The 21,694-nt window shown below is 43.5% G+C and overlaps 1 protein-coding gene across 1 annotated transcript; it reads right to left on the bottom strand.

The window, feature by feature from the left end:
* Nucleotides 1-11,080: 11,080 nt before the first annotated feature.
* fzd9b (frizzled class receptor 9b) lies at nt 11,081-12,884 on the bottom strand (the record flags this gene model as incomplete). The annotated part of the gene is made up of 1 exon (XM_083695945.1): nt 11,081-12,884. One exon carries the CDS (start codon nt 12,882-12,884, stop codon nt 11,133-11,135), a length of 1,752 nt encoding a protein of 583 aa, XP_083552071.1. The 3' UTR covers nt 11,081-11,132.
* Between the last annotated feature and the right edge of the window lie 8,810 nt (nt 12,885-21,694).

The raw sequence follows: 21,694 nt of genomic DNA on the forward strand, positions 1-21,694 counted from the left end.
TGTAAAACATGCAAAAAAACAACTGCCCTCAATAGAATACCTGTCTGACTGTTTTAAAGCTTTCTTTCTTTCTGGAGGAACTAAATGTCTTTTACACTTGTTTTTATATTTATAGTCTCAACTGGGGTTGGGATTGGCCAGTCTGGGGTCTCACATGTAAAGAATTTCAAATAAAGAATATAGATTACAACTTTAGATCTCCCCTTTTTATTTGATTTGAGGTATAGTATCCCCAGTCATCACTGCCAATCGTAAACCTTGTGATAGATAATTGACAGGGGGAGGAGATAGCCGAGCGACCGCAGGCTGATATGTTTTCTTTACTTTTTAATAAAACATGATACAATGGTATTGCTATCTAGTGTTGACTCTTCTTTGCTGCATTGTAAATAAAGGACGTTATACATTGGCAAATGTCATCCCTTCCTGGGCCTCTCTCTCTCACTGAGACACATGCCATTCTTTTAATTACACACACTGGTGTTTTTCTTGGACATCTCAGGTGGCACCAGGTAATTATTCCTCCTCACTGGCAAGCACACAGGCTCCAGACTTTCCACTGCCACATGCTGGAGGGGGAAATAGGGTGGCCTGGAGCAGACTAGAGAAGGGAGGGGCCTGAGGAGTGGTTAATATGGTGGTTAAGGAGGTGACATATCCACAGTTTCCAATTGGAGATCCAGAAATTGACATTGACATGACCTTATACAATATACCTTACCTGGGATGGGTGTTGCCCCCTTCTCATACAGAAAAGGATGTGTTAGGAGTTGTCCATCTCCATAATGTTTGACCTGTATTTTAGGGACATGTCAGAGGATCTGCCTTACTCTTGCTAATAAAAAGGTGTCCTCAGAGTCTGCATCTGTTAGAGCTATAGAATGCCCTCAGCCAGAACTCACTGCCTGGTGGGGCCAAAGCAGTCAGTTGTTTGCTCAAGTGCTCAAGGGCAATAGTGTGAGACAAGACCTGGGTCTGTACACCCCTTCCCCTATGTCTTGGTATGACAAGCACTGTCGTTCCTCAAAAGAACACAACTGACCAAGCCCAAAGAGTCAACCTGGCTGGGTGTTGGGCCTCTGGGTATATCTTTACTCTCCACAGAGTTAACAGATAATTTATATTATTACATCAGTCAGTTGTCAATGTGACAGCCAGATGATGTAAGTGCAATATTCTTCATTCACTAGGTCACCCTGTTCCATAGCTAACTATTTCCATTCAAGAGGCAAACACTAGCCACACACCGAGCAACCTTTGAAACTATGCCTTGTGGAGACCATAGCCGTGTCGGAATGCTTGTACTGTAATAGACGTTTTCAGTTTGCAAGATTAGAAACACTGCACACTATTCAGAAATTCCTTTCCAATTTTAGTCCCACAATTCAATGGAGCAGGTAGGGCAATTGTGTAATTGAACCAACATGGTTGAGCTACAGATGACGGTTTCTCAGTATGAATGAGGTGTAGTATGTTGAAATGTGTTGCTTTCTGCATACATTTGACTAAACATATGCTCTTAATCATATGTAGTATGCTTAGTATGTATTAGCTACTTTTAGTAAACAGTAGGCAGCATGAGTTTTCGGACACAGCTCATCACCTGGAGTGAACGAGCCATCCATGGACCATGCATGTGTATGGGGCGGGCATTGCAGTCTAGCAAATATTGGTCCAACTTTGTACCAAGGCCCCTCTCAGCACAGAGTGCATTTGGTAGGAGCAAACAAGCATGATGCAAAGTCTAACTCCCATTGAATTCTGTGTGTGTACAACCAAATGAAATGTAGAAAGTGATGTGTGGTGTGGGTGTCTACATGCCACTGTCTAGAGCTCTGTGAGGATCACTATCTAGCATTAGCACACTCTGAATTATGAGACCTAAACCAGAAGACATTACATAATCATGACATAGGCCTAGAACAGAAAACATTTTAAAAGTTAAGAGACTGGTCTGATATGATACATGTTCTTGGTCCTCAGTCTGCCATTTCTTTTCCATAATAGTTGTGTAATTACATTACATTTCACTGTTTAAATCAGGCGAACAAGTGATTGGGGCTTTAATAATATAAATGCTGCATGTACCATATTCTAAAGCACAGCCGAAACATCAAGCACTAGGATGCAACATATAAATGAATACACACTATAGCCATCCAGGACAGGAGTTGAGCACCCCTGCATTTACCTCTCAGATGTTAAGCCAAATGGATGAGACTAAGCAGGCCAAGTCTGTCTGATGTCGGCTTAAAGTGTCTGGTTCCAGCCGTAGCAGTGCTGATATGAATGATATGCTAATGTTGGTGGGTTTTTAGTCTGGGAGGAGGCAGGAGAGCAGGCTCCCAATTGGATGAACTTTCTGCCTCCCCTTGAGTAAACCGAGCCTCAGAACTCCTCTATTTTTGCATTCGGAAAGTAAAAAAAAAAAAAAAAACGTTGGTTTTATCATCAAAGGGAGAGGACGCACTTCTGTCGAGAAATTGGAGGAGAGGGGTGGGATGGTAGTGCTGTTTTGTAAATAATGCATTAATAATCATCCGCCCTTGCATTGAAAAGAAAAGGGAAATTTAGGGCGAATTGATACTGAGGTCATGTGAGTTGGTTTTGTCACTAATTTTCAGGTCATAATTTGCCTTTGTGTCTGCCTTTGGTCGGATTTGTCTTGACTTTATCCTAGCCATGTCCCCATTTCCCTCCTGGCTAGGCGATGCATATCACCATTATCATCTCAGTAACACTTTACGTTCTGTTTGGGGTTTGTAAAGCATTTATGACAGTTAATTATAGTTTGATGAACAGTTATTAACAGTTATTACTAATTCATTAAAAGTGTGTGTGTTCATCACTTTGGTAGTGAATTGCTTTGATATGTTGTGTGTGCACTAAAATATATTTAGTACGCAGAGTAATGCATTTAGTGTACAGAATATTAGAGGGAGCCACCTTTTGGTCCCCCAAATACTTAAGTGATGATTACATTTTAACAAATAAAGGCATACATAAACACCCCTGTCCCCTCTGTCCTGTTGGATAAAATGTGATCACGAAATCAAGGATATCAATCATTAGACTGATGTGTTTACCAGGAATAAACACATCAAAGTGTGTAATAGTGTAACAACCACCCAGGACTCTCACTACACAGCAGAACTAAAGACAAGTGATTCAGAAAAATGGCCAACAGCTGTTGTGTCCTGCATTAGGTCAGATTCCTGTTAAAGAAACGGGAGTTTATTCAGAGGTGTGAGTCTGTGCAACAGGGCTCTTCTTTCTGTCTGTGTGCATGCGTGGGTGCGTGCGTGTGCATGTGTTTTAATGGGAAGCAGTCACAGGGCTGCTGACGGCTCCATAAAGGACCCTTTGAATGGTGGGGTCTGGTCTGGTAAATGCATAGCAGATGTGGAGGAAAGAATATCCACCCAGGTTGAGTGGCCGTTCACAGCCAGGCGACAGGAGTCCAATCCAGGGGAGGCAGATGGCAGGCAGGACAGACACTCTGGAGCTCTGGGCCCAGGGAATCTAGACGACTGTGCTCAGGCTTTATGCCACCTTTCCTGGCTCTGACGGCAGCAGGGGGGATGGCGCCTCATGGTCAATTAACATCCTCTCACACTGTTAGCACGGCCAGGTAACACGATATGCCCAGCCTCTACACTTTGGGTCTAGGCAAGATCATCCTCTCAAACCTTTCACAAAGTCAGGTAATACACATCACACTCTCTTTGTCTATCAATATGAGTCATCATCAGGGGTGCCTCTTACCACATACAATAAGCACTGCTTTTCTCTCTGGAATTGAACCTCCAAACTGCTGAGGGTAGAGCTTCCACCTTCCACCAATCTTCGACAAAACCCACATGCTCAGAAGCACTCACCGAATTCATATCAACGACCTTCACTCATCATTGAGTAGAAACTGATGTGCTCTGAAACAAGGGATCATTGTGATAACAGCATTACAGTTCTCACTCCTGAACGTTCACTTAAACTTTTATAAAGGAGAGGGAACAGGGGAATAATAATTAACTGAATAGTAATAGTAACCCATCCTCCTACAATGTGTGGAGGAGAGGGGGGCAATGGGCACTTGTCTGTGAAGCCAAGGTGTTCTGTCTGACTGCAAATGAAAACAAACAACAATCAGCACCTCCAGCACCCCCCCCCCACCCCACCCCACCCCATCCCTGTCCTGTCCTCCCCACAAATGCCCAGATCACTTCTCACTGTCAGGTATCACTTTCGCTTTTAATTAAACGTTAACACCAAAAATAAATGTGGCCACAATCACACCCCCTCACACTGCCATAAATAAGAACCCTCAGGAGCCAGATGTTTGCCTTTGCAAAGATAAATATCCAAGTGGCAGGTTTCTCTGTGCTCTGTAAGGGAATCCGCTTTCTCTGTCGTTTGTCAGATTAGCGAGGGGGAAGGCAAACACAGGGATCGTGTTCCATGTGTTTCCCGCTCTCTCGCCGTTCTGCATAAACACCCTGAGCTTGGCCTCTCTCACATCCGCCCCCGCTACAGTGCTCTCCGGCCCTAGCTCTCCCACGGGGGTTTGTTTTAGTAGCAGAGCCCCAGAGGAGTGTTTGATTGTGTTGTGTGTCGCACCGTGTGAGTGTTTGATTATGTTGTGGGTTACAGTATGTGCATGTGCGTGAGCAGGACCACAGCTCGTGAGAGGCCCAGGAGGCCTGCTAATCCCCTTCCACCCCCCAAGGAACTCTTTTATGACACTTCCAACTGAAACTCCCAGAATTCATCCCAGAGAGCTTTGTCTCTCTGAGTGCCCTCTCTGGATACCACTCTCACATTTCTTTGTGACATTGCTTTGCACACAAACACTCACACATGTTGCACAAGCAGAGACCTGACCTGAACAAGGAGAAAATAGCAGGCACCTTGCACCTCTCTACTGACCCTGCAGCTGAAAAACAATATCAACCTGTTAGTGCTGCCTGAAGCAACCTGGCATGGGAGAGACGTCAGGGCTGATCCCAGTTGGACTCCAGTATGGGTCCACAGTCTGGCCTCACTAAAAGGCACTTTAAAAACACAATTGCCCCAGACGTGAGTACTGTACCACCTAAAGAGGCTTTACCTTGAACTGTAAATGAGCCCAGATGCAAAACAAAAAAACACACACCGGAAGTACATTGCAAGTCATGCGTGCTCCACAGGATGAGGTGTGAAGGGCAAGTTACATTATTGCAATTGTTTATCTTCTACAAGCTGTCATCATCCTCATGATTGTAAGTGGTGTGGCTACACCTCCAGCCTAACTGTCGCTTAGCGCCAAAGTCATCACAGACCAGGCACCTCGGTATCAAAAGACTATATTGACAACAGCTTATTCAGCTCCACATTCGACTTGGCTTGTAAGGTTTGACTTGCTACAATAGAACCAAGTAGATTTTAACATAAATAACCCCACTCTTGCATCTAGGTTTAATTTTTTTTTTAAATAGGGGGGGGCATCCTTCATTTGTGGTGCACAAAGGGTCCAGTGTGTGACTGTGGCCCAGCTGGTTCCTTTTAGTGCTGAACTGTAATGTATTGTAATGTACAGTGATCAGGCTATGTCAACACCCCTGGCCAGAAAAAAAGGCTTAATTGATGGTAGGAAAAAGTTGGGCAAATATGTTAGAACTGCCTAGAACTGTCTCATTGAGTTCTCTATTTCATTTTGCCCACAAAACTCAGACAGGGGTAAATTGGTGGAGCATAATGCATTGCGGAGCGCTAAAGGATGTACAGAGATATCCACTTATAGCCAAATAGAACAGAAAACATGTAGAGCAGGCTATTGCTACATGGGTGACACTCAAGCCCCTTTGTACCTCCTTCCTTCCATCTGAGGGTCTTAATTAAAGAGGCCTCTCAACCTAGATTCTCCTCCCCTGTGTGGAGGTTTGAAGTGGTGGGGGGGTTCCTGTTGCCTCACAATTTACTGAGGAGCACAATGGGTCTGGGGCTTGGGGTCTGTGTGTGAGTCTAAGTGCCCCATGGCAGGATCCCAATCAACCAACACACACCTCTGTAGGACATCACACAAATGCTGAAAAACAGCCCCTGCCAGTTCATTCATCTCAGTCATTTAATCAAGTTCATGCATAGTTCTCTCTGTTTTTCTGTTGATTAGAAGCTGAAGGTACTGTAACCCTCGCGAAAAGATAAATATCAGTGAGTTCTCAGTGATGTTTTTAATGTGGCACTCAAAGTGATCTGCCTGAAATATGTCAGGCTCTTTTGAGTCCATAAATATGAAACAACAACAAAAACAGAGATGAAAAACTTCAAATCAAAGTGTGTGAATTAAGAGGAAGAGGAGAATCGTATCCAACCCAGAGAATTGTACCCACCCGTCTCTGAGAGCAAAAACCCATAGAGCATAACATGAGCACATTTTGGGACGGGGAACACTGTGACAGCCAAACTTGCCAGCAGAGCCCTGGATACACAGCTCTCATCCTCCTCAACACCTGTCAACACACCACCTAGTGCCACGTCACACTCAGTCATTATCTGTCCCAGGATGAGGACTGAAGAGTCAGAGTGATTTGGTGGTGTTCCTGCATGTGGAAGTTTTGGGGGCAAACAGAGAAGTGTAAAGCAGAAGTGTCTCATACCATTACATTTTCCCCCCTTTCTCCCCAAGGCAGGCCATACATGGTTTTGTGTTCTTTGTTGTTGGTTTCTGTCTTTAGTAGCTCCTGCACCCTCTCTCTTTCTCTGGGGAGTCTTTGGTATAGGAGATTAGAGTGGGGTGCTGCCTAGCAACTGAATAAAAATGGCAGCTACAAAAGAGGAGCTCTCTCTCAACCGTCTGACCTACATAATCCCAAGTCTCTGATCGTACAACACAACAACATGATGAAAGGGTGACAGGATTTTAACCCTTAATGCAGCTAACTTGAAATAAAGTAAGAATGTTCTCAGGGTGGACAACACTAAAGAGTGACATTTCATTCTGGACAACATCAAAATTATTAGGAAGAGTAATACATTGAAACAAATAAAAGGAGTGTATCTGAAAAATAGCAGAGTGGCAAAGACGTTTAGAAGTGATTAGAGCAATGCTGTTAGGTTCATAGTGAGAGCAGCAGTCCTCCGTTCAGTGATTAATCCAGCTCTCCAGCCACAGGCAGTGGCTTGGAAAAAAAGGATGAGAAGGTTTTCATTCTCTGTCTTGTCTTTCTGATCAAAGGGTCTGAAAAAAAAAAAAAACTAAAAAGATACATGGAAAGTAGAAAAACTGCTTACAACAATTAGGTTCTCATCTCAGTGCAATATGTGGTAAATCTAACAATCTTGAGCCAGTAATTCATACTGGCTCAACCTTTGTTGAAAGCTTAGTACTCATAATTACATCCAATTCTACCATTACATTTGCATGCATGTCTCAATACTTTGAGTTTGAGATGAAAGGAGGAGGATCACAGATGTTGACTGAGATTGAGGAGGCTCACTCTGAAGCCATTTCAGACATGAACCAAACACAGGTTTAAGATGTAAAAAAAAAAAAACATGTGATACAGGCACACCACTGCTAAACCAGACAGATATAGAAAGGTAAGAATATCATATACTGTACATAACTTTAAACAGCATGGGATAAACTGCGCAACGAGGCAGCCTAAATCCCACTGTATGTCAACCAGGCAACAGAGAGGAAAATGGAAAGTCACAAACAGGCTCTGAATCAAGGGGGCACTTACCAAGCCACCCTGGTGTGTATTCCAAATTACTTTATGATGTTAATTGTTGACGAGGAGGTTAACTGGCATTACTTACTTAATGCTGGTCTGTTGGTTGCTATCTAATGAGATTAATACGTGTACACAATGTTGAACAGCACAATACTCTTTAATGGTTATAAAAGCAATACAATTCCTGCCAATTGAATTCCTCAACTTTAACAGAAATTCCAAGGCATTCAAAAGGACTGATAAAGTACTATGCAGCAGAAAATGAATTCTCAATATATTTAAATTTTCATAGGATTTAATTTCATTTACTTTAAAAACATTATTGCAAATGCTCTCTTTTTACATTTTATTACCAAGGCTCACAGTGAGGTCTTCTTCTTAATATCTTTAGTGAAAGTTGTGTGGATCATAAATCAGGATGTACATAAGAAGGTTTTGTATGTCTATGAGACAGTTGGGGTGTGTGTGTGTGTGTGTGCGTGTGTGTGTGTGTGTGTGTGTGTGTGTGTGTGTGTGTGTGTGTGTGTGTGTGTGTGTTCGACTTGCAGAGTGAGGATCCCAGTGGGAGGTTAGTTGTGAGGGGGTGATCTGTGTGAGCTTGGCTGCTCTCAGACTGGTGCATTTTCATGGAAAGCATCTCTTTGGGGCATGCAGGTTTTCAATGCGCTCATTTACACATCAAAACAGCCCAGGAAAAGGATAGTGCTGAGGGGGATGGGTGAATGCAGAGGAGGGAGAGCAGGGTAATGAATTTCTTTTTTTCCCTGAGGGTTGGACAGGGGTTCAGGGCCAGGAGGGAGGGGCCTTGATGCCATAATGATCTCCTCTAATCAGACGCATGACCAGACAAGGGGATTTCTATTGTCACCGCCAGACAAAACACACATGATATAAAACATTATTGACTGACAATACAAACCCCTCCCACACAAAAATAAACCATACACATCCCTGTGCCATGTCTGAGAGTGGGAAAAGCTCCAGAGACTCTGTATATGTTGTAAATGAGCTGCAGACACAGAGAGACACTGACACTGTTCTGCCCCACAGAGACTGGCTAAACAGTGAGAGACAGACAGACACAGTTTGAGCCATTTGAAGAAGGTCAAAATTGAATTGGGCATTTCAGTAAAAAGGGGTGGGTATTCTCTCAAGGCCTGCCTTGATTGGGTGGCACAGGTCATAGAGTGTTTACCTCAGGTTTGTGGCCTAGTGTGTCTCAGACATTGATGGCAACATGTCTGCTGTACCAGGACACGCAACTCAAACAACCCCCTCCCCCTCCATTTACATATGTTTAATAGTGTCAAATAATAGTGTCGATAATGAGTTCAAAATCAAAAATCCAAAATAAATCCATGGAGATAAAAGAGCTGAATCTATGCCAAAAGCAGGTGACACAGAAATGTTAAGAGAGCATTCAACCATTGAACAAGCCCCCATAGGACAAGATATAAATCAAAGGTTTGAGAAAACCTCCTGTTTTCCTTATCATTCTTGTTGTCTTTATGGGATGTAATTTCTCTGTTCAGGAAACATTCACATCAATAAATATAATATATATATATATATATATATATATATATATATATAATATAAAATAAGTGTTTGTGGTCTTCCAAACTCTCAGTATGTCTTCACACACAGCGTGTCTTCACACACAGCTTCATACATGCAGCTAATATCTTATCAGTAAAGGCAGGTGGGACAAGCTTTTTTCTGTTTTTGAGAGCAAGCGTTTTGTCTTTCTGGGTCATGCCACTGGAGTGTAAACCAGAGACAAGGCACACACTGGTGCATGTGGCTTTAACACCACCGCCTGTGTCCAAGCTACACACTCCAAAAAAAACACACTCCGTTTTCATAGTTCAATGTACTTGGCGATGTCAGACTTCAGCTCTACAAGCAATGAACAATGTCCTCAATTGCAAAGGAGTGACAAAGGGACAAAGGGACAGGGGTTGGTAGTTAACTATGTGAGGTAATCCTGTAAAGGTAATGCATAATATTACATAGGCTTATCTCTAACACTGTTCTAACAAACTTGTAGAATTCAGTACTGTGTCGTACAGAAGGCCTACATGCCTACATGTATATGACTGTGTATACAGGGCTAAAGTCCACAACAACTAATCATGCAACTAAATACAATTCCTAAAAAAGTTTTCTCAAAACAAACTAGACAACACAAACCCTTTGGTTACCATCTTGCCTTTTAGGCCAAGTTAAAGCTACAGAGAATACATAGTGATCAGAACTCAGATGATGTAATGACACTGCCTGTGAAATTGAACTCCTGGTCCCCACAGCTTTCCATGTCATTATTCCCGACATGTTGCCGACATAGACATGGAACAAAATTACACAGAGATAATAAACAATTACATTCAGTGTCAAACACAATATTTTCCAGCATGACTACTGAAATGTGAAATGTTTAAAAACAACAGGCCAAAGGCTTGAATCAGTGTTCCTAATTAAAAACTAGTGGCAAAACCATACATGGAACAATCCGATTTTTGTTTAAACCTTTGTGGTAACTGAGAAGCTTGAACTTCAGAAATTGAAATCAAAACCATGCCGTTTGGGCTGATTCTGAGCTGATTCTACCTACTACAAATTTGTCTCCTGGATCAAAGTGCTGAGCATTTGCATGGGGATCAAACAGAAAATGAGAGGGCATTAGAAATGGGATTACAGTAAAACTCCCATTACTTGCATGTTTCCTGTGAACACTGAGAAAGCATACCTCAAATGCTTAGTTGTTTCTTACATCTTGCAATAAGAAATAGGTCTACTTCACAAAAACAAATGCCCAGCCAATGTATTCTAAGTAAGAGAAAGAGAGGAACACTGTCTTTGTTAACTTGGTTGTTAAGGTATGACAGACAATAACAGAAACAATGGCAATGTCTTGTTTGAAAATGTATAACATTTTATTATTCAAGAACTTTGATGAGGCACTTTCTTTTCCTTGACTCTCGGTGTTCAGGCTTTAATTAATGCACATCAACTGCATTCAAACATATGAAACCAATGTACATTTAAATTAAATATATACAATAAATAGATTGTTTATTAAACACATAATCATTCAAGGAGTTATTTATAGTTTGAGGGAGAATAATGTCTCCTTTAACATGTCAATACAAGTCCTTTGCAATGAATTGTGTATACATATACAGTGCACATTTCAGAGAATCTGTCTGTGGAGAACAATATTGAACATTTCCCTTTATGCATCAAAATACTGAAATAAGGACAGTTGCTTCTATCATACTGAAGTCTGTGCTTTGTCCCTTTGCACAGCATAGCAGTGCACTTGACAGTTCAATTAAACTTCCCTCCATCTCCATATATTACGATGTTATTTTAGCAGCTCCATGCTTCCACAGAGCAGCGAAACTGTTGCACCCTCTCTCAGACGTGTGTGGGGCTATCTGAGTAGGGGTCTGTTTTAGCCATGTGGAGCACCACTGCAGGGGCTTTGTAATGGCAGTGCGTGCTGCTGCAGCTGGCACTGCTGCAGGGTTTTCTGCTAGTCCTGTCTGCCAGCTTCCTGCTACACAGGCCCTGCCAGGTCTGCAGGGTCTTGGAACTCCAAACCCACACGCCACTGGTGATGCCTACCACCAAAGACATGAAGATCTTCAGCATGAACACCGCCACAGTGGGCACCGACACCTCCAGGGAACAGTCCTCATTCCTGCGCCCAGGGAAAGACATGCACCTGCCCTCCAGCCCTCTAAACTTCCAATATTCCATGTTTAGCCTCTCGTAGAAATAGCAGATGATGACACAGGTGGCTGGGACTGTGTACAGGATAGAATAGATGCCGATTTTCACCATGAGCTTCTCCAGCTTCTCTGTGTTGGTGCCCTCAGTTTTCATGACCTTGCGGATGTGGAAGAGGGCCACGAAGCCTGTGAGGATGAAGGAGGTGCCGATGACTAGATAACAGGAGAGGGGGATGAGGACGAAGCCAGTGAGTGCGCCCACGTCCATGCTGCCAACATAGCACAGCCCTGTCAACTCATCCCCAGCCACCTTCCTCATGGTGAGGATAACAATGGTCTTTAAAGCAGGGATGCCCCAGGCCGCCATGTGGAAGTAGTTGCTGTGGGCCTCTATCGCCTCATGGCCCCACTTCTTCCCTGCGGCCAGGAACCAGGTGAGAGTGAGAATGACCCACCAGATAGAGCTGGCCATGCCAAAGTAGTAGAGGATGAGGAAGACAATGGTGCAGCCTGTGCTCTCAAGGCCCTCCTGGATGATGTAGAGCTCGCCATTCTCCCGGTCGCAGGCAATGTTTTCAGCTCCGGCCACAGAGCGGATGATGAAAGCCACAGAGTAGACATTGTAACACATGGAGAGGAAGATGATGGGCCTCTCAGGGTACTGGAAGCGATGGGGTTCAAGGAGGAAGGTGAGGACAGTGAAAGCTGTGGAGACGAAGCACAGTGTAGACCACACCGTCATCCAGATGAATGCAAAGTCTTTGTCCCGTCTAGACCAGAATACATCCACAGCAGAGGAACAGCGAGGGGCACATGTCTGACTCTTCTCCACATACTGGAACTTCTCTGGGTTCTCGCAGGACCCCAGGCTGGCTGCTCCACCCCCGGTGCCACTGCCAGGTTGCCTGGGACGCGGGGGGACTGGGAGCATACCCTCCCCTTTCTTGGTTTCTGTCTTGGTGTCATTCTCAGGAGCCTCCATGCACAATGCATTAGGATCATTCCTGGTCGGGAGCTTGGAACAGTCCAGTGAGTCGGGCCATGCATAGTTGAACTTCTCCATGATGGGGGAGCACTTAAGCCTGGCTTGCTCACACATGGGTCTGCAGGCAGGGATAGAGGTGGACACTTTATCCGTGCACATTGGGGCATAGAGGGAGCAGAGAAAAAAACGTAGGTGCATATCGCATCCATACTCCACCAGTGGGGCAAACTCGTTCAGCTTGATTGCAGCCTCCTTTTGATTGTCATGGTCCATAAAATTGGGCATCCTAGTCATATTGTACCCAATGCCCTGGCACATGGGAATAACGATGGGTTCACACTTTGCTGGTTTGCCTCGTTCCATGTCATAGGCTCCCATATCCAAGCTGGAGGCAGCAATCACCAGCTGACACCACAGAGAAATCACTATTTTTAAAGGAGACCCCTCCATGCTGATTTTCAGTCATATGTTTTCTGGCAGTGCAAAAAAGGTTGTTCTGTCATAGAATGTCCAAACAAAAAAATAGCTCAAAAAGTTGCTTTATTCTTACAAATGCATTTCTAGCAGCACTATTCAACGCAAATGCTGCTACAAATACAGCATGAAGGGCTGCATTAAAACATATCATGACCCTCCGCTTTCGAAATTGTGTAGAAATGTGTTAAAAATGTAAGACTCCGAACTTCGAACACGGTAGTGGTCAAGGTATAAAATGACGTTCACACTGAAAAGAGTAAATAACGAAATAACGTTTACCGAAAAAGGTGTTTTGTCGTTATCCTTGATCCATTGACTTTGAGATAAAATCGGTTTATAACGGAACTTAGGCAGCCGATTGCAGTGACTGAACCAGTCGTGTATCTCCACCGTACCGGACTACAACTCTCCATCCCTCGCTGAGAACGCTTCACTTTATTTTCTCCTATCAGCGAGGGCTACCCAATGCGAGGGTGGGCATTTCGTGACGTTTGCATCTCGCACCGCCTACAAAAACTGACCTGAGAATTGTCTTCACATTGTAAGTTCGAGAACGGCTTTGGGACCCACATGTCTTGAGGCTGGGGACAACTTTAAACTTGGAATTTAAGTGACTGATGTTATGCCTACAATCGTTACTGTTTTCAAGACCCTGGTGCTTGCCTACCGGGAGGCAAAGGGAACAGCCCCTCCCTACTTGCAAGCAATGGTTAGCCCCCAAACCCCTGCAAGATCACTCCGCTCCTCCACCTCGGCTGCCCGCCTGGCACCGCCGCCTCTACGTGGATGCAGTGGCCGCGCTACTCGGTCACGGCTTTTCACTGTCCTGGCGCCCCGCTGGTGGAATGAGCTTCCCACAACAGCCAGGACTGCAGAGTCACTTCCGATCTTCCGCCGTAGATTGAAAACCCATCTCTTCAAGCTACATCGTAACAGTCCCTCCTAAAGACCGCTTCACCCTCACTACCCCCCCCCCCTATACTAACCTAACCCCGAGACCTCTTCTGCCCTGCTACCCCACTGTACAAGTTCTCTCCTGCTAATAAAATATATATATTTAAAATTAGCCTACTGGCATTACGACTGCCAATGGCCCCTGGTGTGAGCATTGATTACTTTGTCATATGATGACTGTTGGATAGATGATTCACTTACTTAAACAAATGTACTTGTTTGTCGCTTTGGATGAAGGCGTCTGCTAAATGACATAAATGTAAAATGTACATTTTAAGCATATTGCTTATGATATTGGATGCTTTCCAAAGACATGCATTAATAATGCAGTAGCCTAGGCCAAAATAAATCACACAAAAAGTACCCCCCAAAGGTTCAAGGGAGCAGTCAATAAAAGGACACTACTAAAGGGAATATAGGGAATATGTCAGAAATTGCATGTTTTTTGTGGTCAGTGTCTGTTACCATCTAGTGGCAGAATGAGGTAGCCTACTGCCCACATCAACTTCATACTGATATGGGTGACTATCCTTGACCAGACTGTAGGTGATCTTTTCACCCCGAAGCTTAAAACTATGAAATAAATTGACCAAATGTCACATATTTTCATCTGTAGTTTCACCACCATTAAAAAAAATAAAATAGATCTACTCCCACACCCAGTTTTACTGCCTCTAACATTATAGATTAGATTAGATTAGATTAGATTCAACTTTATTGTCATTGTGCAGAGTACAAGTACAGAGACAACGAAATGCAGTTAGCGTCTAACCAGAAGTGCAAAATAGCAGAAAGTGCAATCTTCTAACCAAGTAATTTCAGGTGTGAATATGAGTTGGGTAGAAAGCAGGTCCCCATTTGCACATGTGAACAGGGCCAAAACCCGAATCCTCTGGCTGACGTAAGCTTTTTTTCTATAATGCTTTCTTACCTGACAAAAAAGGTAAATGTAAGCATTTATGTCATTTCACCCCTGGTGTTACAAAGTGGTTCTCTATCAGATTTGGTATTTAGTAAAAGAAAAAAACTTGCTTTCAAGTTGAAATTAGGTCTGATAATCATCTAGCTGGAGAGGAAATGCCTTCTAGACACAAAGATGTTATCTTGATCTGTGTCAGTACGCAACCTTTGGTGAATCAACTGTGATACTTAAGAGTATTGTCACATCACTGTTTATCTTATGCACTTAGTTTTAGTCCTTGAAAAGAGTTCACATTTCAGCCATGATGCAAATTTAGATGGCCTAACAGTCAGAGAAGCTGTCACCTATCAAGATGATACTTATCTTGTGATCTGCATACACCAGGAGCAATTGGAGCAATTGGAGCTCTGTGGCACTGTCACTTTTGCATTTCACTGTATACTTGTATGCACGTGACAAATAAAGAATCTTGAATCTTGGAGTCCATTTGAAAAACCAGGTCTATGAAACACATCTAGAGTTTGGCTGATAAATTCATAGAGGCACAGTGATACGAATGACCTGAAAGATTTGAATTCTGAATTCATAGTTGAATTGTTTCTTTTCTCTCTCTCTCTCTCTCTCTCTCTCTCTCTCTCTCTCTCTCTCTCTCTCACACACACACACACACACACACACACATGCAGGCACGCAGGCATGCATGCACACACACACACACACACACACACACACACACACACACACACACACACACACACACACACACACACACACACACACACACACAGTTCTCCACTCCCCCTTTTCCAACACTGCACTATAACACAGTCTGCCAGGTCTTTGTATGTCTTTATAATAACTAGCCTTCAAACAAAAACCCCATCTTTTATTTCATACAGTCATTAGACAATCCAACATGTGGGCCTTGTAATTATTACCTCCCACTTATTGGTTATCATATATCAGACACGAAGCCATAAATACCCTGTGAAGAACAATGAGAGTGCCTGCCACAGCTTGGTTGATGTTACTCTCCCTGAGACGCTGGCTGTCTGAGGTTGTTATGGTGTAACAAGAGACACCTCTCACAGAGCAACACATCTGGACCAGCACGCTGCTTCTGACAAGGAGCACAATGGCATATTGTTGAAGGTTTCAGTTGTGTTGTGTGTAGAATTGTGCGTGTTGTAACTGTGTCAGCCATTAACTGTTTGAGCACAAATCTCTATTACCTTAATAACGTTTTTATTAAGGGAATGTGTTGTCTAACTCGTGGGTGAGTCCAAATGTGACTTATTCACTTGTATGCACGATTGCTCTATTATTCTGTAGGAACAAATTCTTTCATCATCATAACCCATCTGTATTCTCCATCTGACAGTGATGCTGAGATAATGTTTTTTACAGCTCCAGTGGCAGGTAGACAAAATGAACGAGAGGATGCCTATTCCTCATCCTCTCCCTCCATCAAAGGAGACTGAAACACCGGACTTTAACGAGGCACAGCCATTCAAATGCAGCACTCTTCCAAAGCAGGGGACTCAGGTAGCATGGACAGGCTCTTCAGAAATATGCATAGAATGAGAGATGCCAAGGATAGCAAATCTTTTGGGGAGATTTCAAACATTTCAAACATTGTCTCGGTTCTATATGAGGGATTTATTAAAATCCAATGTAAAAATATATATGGTTTCTGATACTGTCGAGAAAGGAGATTCAACAAAACAAGTCTAATCCCAGACCACTGACTCTCATCTGTCCTTTAAACATAGAGAGAGAGAGAGGGGAGAGAGCGAGAGACTGTGTGTGTGTGTGTGTGTGTGTGTGTGTGTGTGTGTGTGTGTGTGTGTGTGTGTGTGTGTGTGTGTGTGTGTGTGTGTGTGTGTGTGTGGACGTGTGTGTGCATGTATGTGTGTGTGAGTTGGGGAGCATTTGAGGGGGGGAGGTGACGCACAGGAATTCAATGCAAATGAAAATGAGCATACCTGCATTTCACCTCTGCCCCATTTACACAGACCCCTTATCGGCTTTTTACCGGGACCATGGTAAACATTTAAAAGAACTGACCTCAGGTCAGTTTACACAGACAACAGTAACGGTAAATTAGCAGGTAAATTACCAGGACAGGCCTCTGTGTAAACAAGGCCGATGTGTGACAGAAGGACCTGATGTTGAATAGCTCAATTTGCTTCTGCCCTTTGTTTTTGAAAGCTGAACTTTCTGGGCATACACACATCTACTTTCAGTCGTCCTGAGGGAGCAATGCAGTGGAAAGCAATACTACTGTGTGGTCGCCGCCGTAGTGGAGGGGGAAGGGGGTATTTTGAGTAGTTGGGGTGTTGTTCAGAGGGAAAGTGGGGTCAGAGGATTTGGAAGTTTAAAGATAACTCTTTGAGGTGGGATATAGAGGTGATATCGGACAGTTTATCACAGTCTTGAATGTGGAGGGATGACAGAAAAACAATTCCTCTTTGCCAATGTTGTATCATTGGAGGAGATGTTATATTCTGCTTTCCCAGAATATTAATTCTCAGCAGGCATCCTCCATTTGTGAACTGGGTTGATTATATTTCACTATGGGTCGTAGTGCAGGGGTAAACTGCTCTAGCTTTTAGGCTTGGCTGGAAGAACGAGAATTTGTCTGGGGCTAGTGGAGCAAACAAGGTTAAAGCCGAGGCAGCCATTAAAGTAACAAGTAATATAAGAATTTCTTTCCCTTTTCAGGATCTGTCTTCCACTGTTTTAAAATGACTCCTTGCAGAATGTAAAAACACAGCCCTAACACCTAATTTTGATATCCTTTCTAAATATCCATTAACTCTTTGTATTGTGAAATAAACCTGAGTAACAAGATAGAGAAAAATTTGCTATTGGAGTGTCATGACAGCATTATGTAGTAGGTTCTCCTGTCCGTTCTCCCGACACATTGGTGAGGATATCTCCTCACAGCCTTACGACTCCCCAGTCACCACTCTCACACTAGTCTTTCAATCACCCTCATGTCAAGGCTGTGAATAGCTGACCAATAAGCTCAATTAACGCCAAAATACTCTGAATTCGTGCCCTTCTGCCGCCTGTCACCACCTCCAAAGAAATGCTTCTCAGATCTCAGCACATGACAGAGAACCGCCACGCCAGCCCCCAACCCTAGCCTGAGCCCCCACCTCCCCCGGTCGCATACGGTACACACACAGCCCAACTATTTATACACCACAACCTTGCAACGCACATGGGAAACAAGGCCACTCTACTATCTATGTGTCTAGAACACTTTCACTCTGTCCCAGTTTGAAGTACATTAGTCTTACTAGTCTTAGATATCTAAATTCCTCATATTGAGGCAAAACAACCTTATTTCTTGGTTATTGAATTACATAATTTCCCAGCACTCTCTTCCTATTTGTGTTAACATTTAGAGAACTATGCTGTGGCACAAACAAGTGGCCAGACAGTGGTAGGTCCCTCTATGATCTGTCATATGATTCACCCCAGGACTCTGCCACCCCAGCTCCAGCTGAAGGTAAAGGGCAGCAGTGACACAGGGGCAGAGGGAGGAGACAGCTGGAGGACAAGCAGCAGAACGCAGCTATCTTTGTACCCCCTCCTCCAGACCCCCCATTCCTGCCCCCCTAAGGATTACCAGAAATTTTGATGGTCCAAACAAGTCCTATTAATAACCTGTGGATGGATGAAAGAATCAGGTGGACTCTCCTCTGGCACAAGTCCACAATCAGAAGGGTGTGTGTATAAGTGTATGTGTGTATGTGTGTGTATGCGTGTGTGTGTGTGTGTGTGTGGGGACGCGTGTGTGTGTTATGAGAGTGCCTTTGTGCACAGTCAAAGTGCATAGGTGTGTGCCGAATTGTCCCTTGTGCTAATGTGGTTCACATAGACTAGAGTGCTGTTAGGTCATCAAACCATCAGAAAGGGAGTAGGCACACATCTCAGAGAGGAAGGGGCTTCAAAACATAGCTTACATCCTCTTTATAATCTGGATGTCATGTTTTATACAGTGTCAACTGATGTGTGTTTTGAGTTTGTTGGTATGTTTGGAGTCAAAAGCCATACCAGGCTGAAGAGCCCTTAATTTGAGAGTCAAAGCTGCCTTTTTGCATTGTTCAAAACTCTACAACTCCTCTTTTTAATAAATTTTTGATGCCATAATCAACACATCTGCCACAAGGCAACGGTTTAGAGGTGGAAGGCTAAACTTAAGCTAACAGTGGACAACTAATAGGCTCATCCATCATGGGGAAATGAGACAGGCACCCCGGCTCACGTCTCTGCTTCTTCCTCTTGTGTGAGCCAGGGCTCTTCAGCCAACTAAATGTGCCCAAACTTACATGCTTAAGGGGAATTTATTTGGAAGTTCTGTAGCAGGCCAGGGTATCCTTTCTTTATTATTATAAGTGAACAAGGGGGCCTTCATACTGAATGTAATTTATCCAGTGTCTCATTTCGGAATAAAAAGCCAGAAATTAAGTGGAGGAGAGAAAGGGTCAGTGTGGTTTCAAACCCCTAAACCTCAAACCTCCCTGAGAGCCATATGCACCAAACTGAGGCGAGAGGGTCATGAGGGGACCTATTCATTTCTGTTTCTGCTTCGACGTGGATGAAAACACAAATCCATCAGTAGCACCATTAAGGAAACGTCTTGTTCTAAAACATTGTTCCCCTCTTTATAATTTGTTGGCCATGGTATTGGAATATTTTATTTGTGTGGTTTGAGGTGGTGATAGCTGGCTGATGTGCAGAGCTAACTTGTAGGTACCATCAATGAGCTGTACCTGAAAATGAGTTACTTTTGTAGTTGCCCAAAGACTTGCCATTGTTAAGCCATGACTACTCCAGCTACAGACAACTTTAGTTCAGCTGAGGACACTTGTAGGGGCATTAAAACCTGTGACTTCTGGGTAGACATAAAACTATAGCATAAACACATTACATTTCTCACACACACACACGCACGCACGCACGCACGCACGCACGCACGCACGCACGCACGCACGCACGCACGCACGCACGCACGCACGCACGCACACACACACACACACACACCTTGCTGGGAAAAAAGGCCCCATTGATTCAGTCCCGAGTGCTATACCCAGAACTGTATGTTTTCCTTAGTGCAGGAAAATCATAAAAAGCCCAGGTTCCTAAATTACTGTCACTCAAAGGACTCCTTTCTCTCTCTCTCCCCTCCACCTCCACCATCATCAACCCCCAGACTCCAACCCTTTCCTCCTTCCACAGGCAGCAATGGGGGCATTCTCTTGTTCCTGGTGCTGGCGCTGTTGTATAAACACACAACCTCCCTCATATAAAGACTCAATTCTTCTCCTCCATTTAAAAATGGATACAAAGAGAAACTTGTATGATCATTTTTGGCATATGGTGGTGGGGGCCAAGTCAGACAGTGTTATGCCTTGTTCTTATACATGTCTAGGAAGTTTGTGTTTTATGCAAGACCAGGCCTATACCATTCTAAGCAGCAGTTTGTGTTTCAATGTGCCTGAAAATGTTGGGTTTGATAAACTATCTGCATCTGAGAGTCATTTTTAGTGATCTGTGTTGGCAAATGATGTTATAGAGTGTGTGGGACAGGTAGAAACTTGGAGAATTGAAGAATACCAAGGTTAATGAATTTACTCTTCACTGATGGTGGGCTGCTTGTATAACCATGTAACCAACTGTAACCATGAAACCATTGTAGTATATTGGAGAGGACATGGACAGTATAGCTCTGCTCAGGAGTTGGAACATGCCTGAGATATCACATATATCCTGCCTACTATCTGATTACTTGCTGATAGCTTCTGGATCACCTGACTGCCCCTGTGCCAGCGACACCACAAAGTACAGGAGAGTGCCAGTATCCACCATGGGCTGAGCGGCTATTGCCACGCGGGCTGCTACAGCCCCTGTTAATCTTACATTGAAGTAGACTATGAGCCATCAGAAACTGTAATCCATGGCTCAGAGTTGTTGAAATAGCTTCAGCTAATTTAAGACACCGCTAACAAATAATAAACAATGGGAGTGATTGGGGAACAAAAAAAAAAAGTTATTTGGCTACAGATGTTAAACTTTTGTTTGTTCCCCAATCACTCCCCATTGTTTTTTTTGTTAAAGTTAGCTGAAGTTAGTAATGGCAATTTAAACAACTCTGAACTATGGATTACAGTTTCTCCTGGCCCATAGATTACTTTCAAGGTAAGGAACCATCTGACTATAAATTGAAAATCGTGAACTATCCCTTTAAGTCATTGGTTTGAAACAGAAACAAATGAAACAGGATGAGTTTAGATTGAAAATGGACTGATGGGGAGGTGCAACAGATTAAAACGTTTTCTGTCAGGGATGTGAAAAAACAGACACACACAGGGGCATAGGCTAAAACATGAGGGTAGAACAATAACTTGCGGGGCGCTTAGTGGTGTAGCACACTAATGCGCTTACCACGTAATCGCAAGGTTCCTGGTTTGATTCCGACCCTCGACCTATCTTGCATGTCATCCCTCCTCTCTCTCCCATCCTTCCTGTCAATCTCTACTGTCTCTATCCCAATAAAGCAGAAATGCCCTAAAAACATATTTAAAAAAGAACAATAACTTGTGAACTGTTTCATGTGAGATGACATCTGTCCCTTTTTCATTCCCAGAGGAACAAGCACTTGACACACCACAATCTACAGCTAAAGATGCCAAAGAAACCCAATATTAAAACTGAACAGTACACAGCATCAACTTAAATCTTGTGTGTTCATTTCAAGGTAAAGACAGACACCTATGATTGGTAGCACAGAGCTAATAATTGGGTGTGAGAGCACAAAGCACTTATTCGCTGGCAGCCAACGGACAGGATATATGTTATTTCAGTTGCTGGGGACACATCAAATCCAGTCTCT

Source organism: Argentina silus (assembly GCF_951799395.1).
Source record: "Argentina silus genome assembly, chromosome: X".
Classification (NCBI taxonomy): domain Eukaryota; kingdom Metazoa; phylum Chordata; class Actinopteri; order Argentiniformes; family Argentinidae; genus Argentina; species Argentina silus.